A 4,975-nucleotide genomic window follows, 5' to 3' on the forward strand; every position below is an offset into this window, starting at 1 on the left:
TTTAGATCTATGATCTCTGTAGTTAAGGGATGGAAAATTATCACTGTACGTATCAGAATTGAAAATAATGTTTACAACTAGGGTCCTAAGGAGTAACAAATAGGTAGTATTGATAAAAAAAAAGTAATGGCACAGCTTAGTTAAAAGTAAGTTACCATAATGAAAATAAATGTGTTTAAAACAAGAAAATACAAAGAACATAAATTTATGTAGCAGTATTAATAATACACATCTTATCCGGAATGTCGTGATCTAAAGACTGACAACCAATAATTGAGCCAACATATTTCCAGTAATAAAAAAACGAACAAATATCTGAAGTTTCTGTTACATAACATTTCTATTACTTGAGAACAACTGAGGTCCATAAAAAAAATTAATTATCTAGTAAAAACTTTTTTTAATTATAAAGGTCATCATCTCCATCATCAGGAAAGTTGTTAGTTTCTGTTCCCCCACCTCCTGGCGCACTAGGAATATTTGAGCTAGCAGGAAATCTGAAAAATAAATAAAAATAGAATTGGACTTTTACAAGGAAAATAATTCATAACACATCAATATTTCCTTAATGAGGTTTTATAGTTGACTGTGTAGATTGATATGATGAGAAGATGAAAAATAAGAAATTCAAGTAACTGAAAGAATGAATTCATCTTCGGTGTATTCCTTCCTATAATTTTTTCACAAATAGATGTTAGAGAACAAAAAATAAAGGATAGGAAATAAAAATCTTACCTAAAATTAGTTCCAAAACCTCTTGATTGTTGTAATGTCTGAGCAAACATTTCATATTTGCGAATATCATTATCAGTTACCGAACGCCTAGCATACCTCATTGCCTCTTCAAAATGTTCACGGGTTATTTCAGGGACAGGATCTTCATCATCCATCTATAATAAATTAGTTATTATCAATAAACATAATATAAAACTTATCCTAAGCCAATGAATTTTATACAAAGAATAGTCAAAATTTCAGTGAAAATGAAAAAAAAGAAAATTCAATAGGATTATAAACAATGCAAGAAAACTTTTTAAACTCCCTAGTGATATCCTATAATATTGAAAATGAGATCTAATTAAGAATAAAAAGGTATCCTAATGGGTATTAAATCTCAACAGGTGTGACCTTGGCCACAAGGAATAATATCCTCTATGGCCAAGGCCGCAAATTCAATAGTCAATAAACCAACCATGGGAAGTTAGTGACCGAAGAAAATGAAGTGCTTCAGGTCTGGAGGGAGTTCTTCCAGAGGAAATTTAGTATGGAAGAATGTCTTTACCATAACTAAAGAGACTGCAGAAGGAGAGGTAGAGTAGAAGACACCTATCCTGAAGATATGGACGATGCGATCAGGGAAGATGAGGAGGAGTTGGCTGTCAACAAAATCCAGCTATGAAAAGCTTCAGGAACAGATGGCGTAGCTCCGGAATTTATAAAATATGGCAGCAATAAAATAATTTAATGCCTTCAAATGCTGTTCCAGAAGATTTGGGACCTTAAGTTGCTACCACAAGAATGGGAAAGCATCATAATCCCAATTCACAAGAAACAGAAAAAAATCACATCTTCAAAAAAGAAAAAAAAAAACATAAGAAAAAAAAGATTGGTATAAATAAAAATTATGATAGTACAATGAAAACTGTACCAGTTATTTTTAATTGTTACTTATTTTCTAATACCACTAAGCCAAGTGAGGAGTTATTATGGATAGAAATGATTCACCAATGCTAAAGAAGACAAATATTTCTCCTCAATCAGCCCAAACAAAACCAGCATCTGGGATACAATGCACTTAAAACATGCTCACTAGAAGGATCATCATATAGGATTTGATAATAAATTTTCACAGTAATGTATGTAATAAAAATAAATAAGCCAAATGATTCAACCATGAAGAAACAGTAATTAGTTAAAAAAACTGATGAGTAAGTTTTTCATTTTATCCAAGATTATAATCGCATAATATAACAATAGAGTATTTTGAAAAAAATATCAATGCTGCTATGTACTTACATCCATTCGTGTAGCTCCATCTGATCTACTTTTTTCTTTTTTAATTTCAGCTTCAATTGACTGTCTGATGGCGAGTTTACATGCTCTTTGACATACCTCAGTAAGATCAGCCCCAGAATAACCAAATGTAACTTTGGCAATATATTGTAGATCAACATCCTACAATTTCAAGAGATTATTTTAAGTTTCAAAAGGTACACCAGCATTTAATTCTATAGAAATTTAAAACAGAGCTTTGTCCAATCAAAATTTCTTTAAAACTTACATGATAATGGAAGACGTAAGTAAAAAAATAATAACTTACTACATAAATAAAATAAGAACAAAACATGGTGTCCATCAATATTAGCAAGAAAAAATTCAAGGATTTAAAAACTGTGAACTATACAATTTAATTGAAATAGGCTTTTCATCAATTTAAAGAATTTAATATAAAACAAAATTGAAATCATAAAATGTTAAATTTGATCAATTTCTGATAAAATGTACAATTCGGTTTAGAAGTGACTTTAAATAATGATAAAGGATGGGTCCCTGTTTGATAATGAAACATTGGTACTTAACTTCTTACACAGTTAGCATAATAAATCACTAAAAATAAAATAATGTGAAAATACAGCATAGAATATTAGTATAATTATGATGTATTAATTGAATAACATAGAATTATATATTATTATTGTATATTATTTATTCTTAGGAACCTCTGAATCAAGAATTTCTGCCCATGAACAATGAGCATGGATCATGCTGAGGACCCCAACCTACAAGAGGTGGAAAAACCGAGAGATATTCTTGATGTGGAAATAGCTATTAACAAACTTAAAAAGAAGGAAGGCATCAGGAATATACAACCTACCATCGGAGCTGTTCAAAGATGTGGAAAACCTCTGAGAGCCAAGCTAATAGAACTAATCCAGAAAATATTAGAGAAGGAAAGGATACCAGAGGCCTGGAACACACCAAATCTGACTAATCCTAAAGGCGGGCTCCAGTTATGAGTTCCGCAATTATAGAGGCATAGCACTCTTTATGTCGGTCCAAAAGATAATGACCAATATCCTACTAAATTGGATATCTCAGTATTACAAGAATATAATAGGCGACCAACAAATAGGGTTCAAGAGAGAAAAGAGCATACTAGACCAGATCTTCGTCCAAGAACAGATACTCGAAAAACGATGGGAAGTAGATCAGGAAGTGCAAACCTTATTTGTCTATTTCAAAGAAGCTTATGATTCCGTAGACAAAAACTGTTTTTGGAAGATCATGATTGAGTTGAAGATCTCCAGGAAGTTGTTAAGACTGACAAAAGTGTGCACGAATGATCCTAAATGCAGAGTACTGGTAAAAGGAGAAGGCTCTGAAATCAGGACAGGTCTGAGACAAGTAGATGGACTCACCAATACTATTCAGCTTAGCCCTAGAATAAATGATAAAAAGAACATCATACGAAAATGGTGGGGTACACGTCAGAATGAAATATAAAATCCTAGCGTACACGGACAACATTGTGGTCCAAGGTGACATGGAAAGACTCATAAGAGAAGCAGAGGAAATCAGCTTGCAAGTAAATAGAGATAAAACAAAGTATAAGATCATATTCCAAAAAATTCATCCCAGCAACAGGGTCTGTCCGTGTGGAATGTAAATCATTTCCAAAAGTAAACAGTTTCAAATACCCCGACTTCACAATAACCTCAATAAATGATCAACGGACTGAGATAGATCATCGTATAACACACGCAAACAGAGCTGTCTTCTCAATGTCAATAATAGTGAAATCCCCGAAATCTGAAGTTAGGGTGCATAATGCCATGATATAGCCAGCTCTGATACATGGTTGCGACACCTGGGCTCTAAAAGGTACTCTAGAAAGCAGAATCGAGAGATTTGAATGGAAAGTCCTCCATACAATTACAGGAGTGATCTGGGATTAGAGCCGTAACACAGAGAAGAACAAAGAACAGCTTGCAGAGACTGGTCAGTCGATATCTCATGATATGAAGGCAAGGAGGTCAAGATCAGTGGGTCTTGTGGCCAAACTGATGATTTGAAGATCAGGTGTGAACTTTTTAACACTGTCAGACTTTCACAGGTCAGTTTGAAGGTTTGAGTCTGCCCAAAGATCAAATATGATTGGGTTCTTCACCATGATAATGGGACACTCGATGCTTATTAAGGTTTGTCAAGTTAATGCAGCAACACTACAACAGCTGCTCCCAGCTTCTTCTTTTTGTTTGTCTAAATCAAGAGACCTAAAAAGGTAATGATAACGTAGTTCCAGCTACCAGGCAGGTTCAATGAGGTCCCTTAAAAGTCTACCCCAAAAGACACCGCTGGCAGGGGTGTGTGGATGCCCACAGATCATATTTCAAAGATTTTTAGTTCACTGTAAAAAAATTTTGGTTCTGAGACCAGTCTTAAACTTTGTGAATGCATGCTGTAATTTAAAATTAAATTAAACAATTTATGAAAAAAGAAATTACAGGTATTAACTTCATAAGCCTATTAAATTATATATACTACTGACTATGCCAAAATATTGCCAGAAAAACATCAATGAATAAGGCTTTTGCAATAAAAAAAAAACAACTGTACATGATGGGAGGAAATGGAGGCCATTTTTGGATACAGTGCATTACTTAAAACAAATAAGTAAGTAAAATATACATAGAATTTTATTAGTTCCATACCTGTGTAATTCTAAACATTAAAAGAGATAACCTAATAAAACCTTAGGCAACATAATAAAAAATCTGTAAGATATCCTAGCTACAAACCTTGGCAACAGGCGATTTTCTCAAGTTCGCTCTGAAGATGGCTTCTCTTGACTTTTCATCTGGTAATGGTATATAAATGAGCTGATCTAAACGACCAGGTCTGAGAATAGCAGGATCAATTATGTCTAAAATAGACCAATACATTTATATCATATAACATATTATTTATATTTATA

The 4,975-nt window shown here is 33.1% G+C and overlaps 1 protein-coding gene across 1 annotated transcript in view; it reads right to left on the reverse strand.

The window, feature by feature from the left end:
- Window positions 1-380: 380 nt before the first annotated feature.
- TER94 (Transitional endoplasmic reticulum ATPase TER94) overlaps window positions 381-4,975 on the reverse strand; it is a 30,683-nt gene continuing 26,088 nt past the window's right edge. Inside the window, exons 12-15 of the mRNA XM_014437471.2 lie at window positions 4,800-4,924; window positions 2,017-2,175; window positions 736-890; window positions 381-497 (exon numbers count right to left, since the gene is read on the reverse strand). Coding sequence (XP_014292957.1) covers window positions 401-497; window positions 736-890; window positions 2,017-2,175; window positions 4,800-4,924 — 536 coding nt within the window. The 3' untranslated portion in view covers window positions 381-400. The remainder of the gene's footprint in view (window positions 498-735; window positions 891-2,016; window positions 2,176-4,799; window positions 4,925-4,975) is intronic.

The sequence above is a fragment of the Halyomorpha halys genome, unplaced genomic scaffold, assembly GCF_000696795.3.
Source record: "Halyomorpha halys isolate HHAL.00 unplaced genomic scaffold, Hhal_1.1 Scaffold2582.1, whole genome shotgun sequence".
NCBI classification, from domain to species: Eukaryota; Metazoa; Arthropoda; class Insecta; order Hemiptera; family Pentatomidae; genus Halyomorpha; species Halyomorpha halys.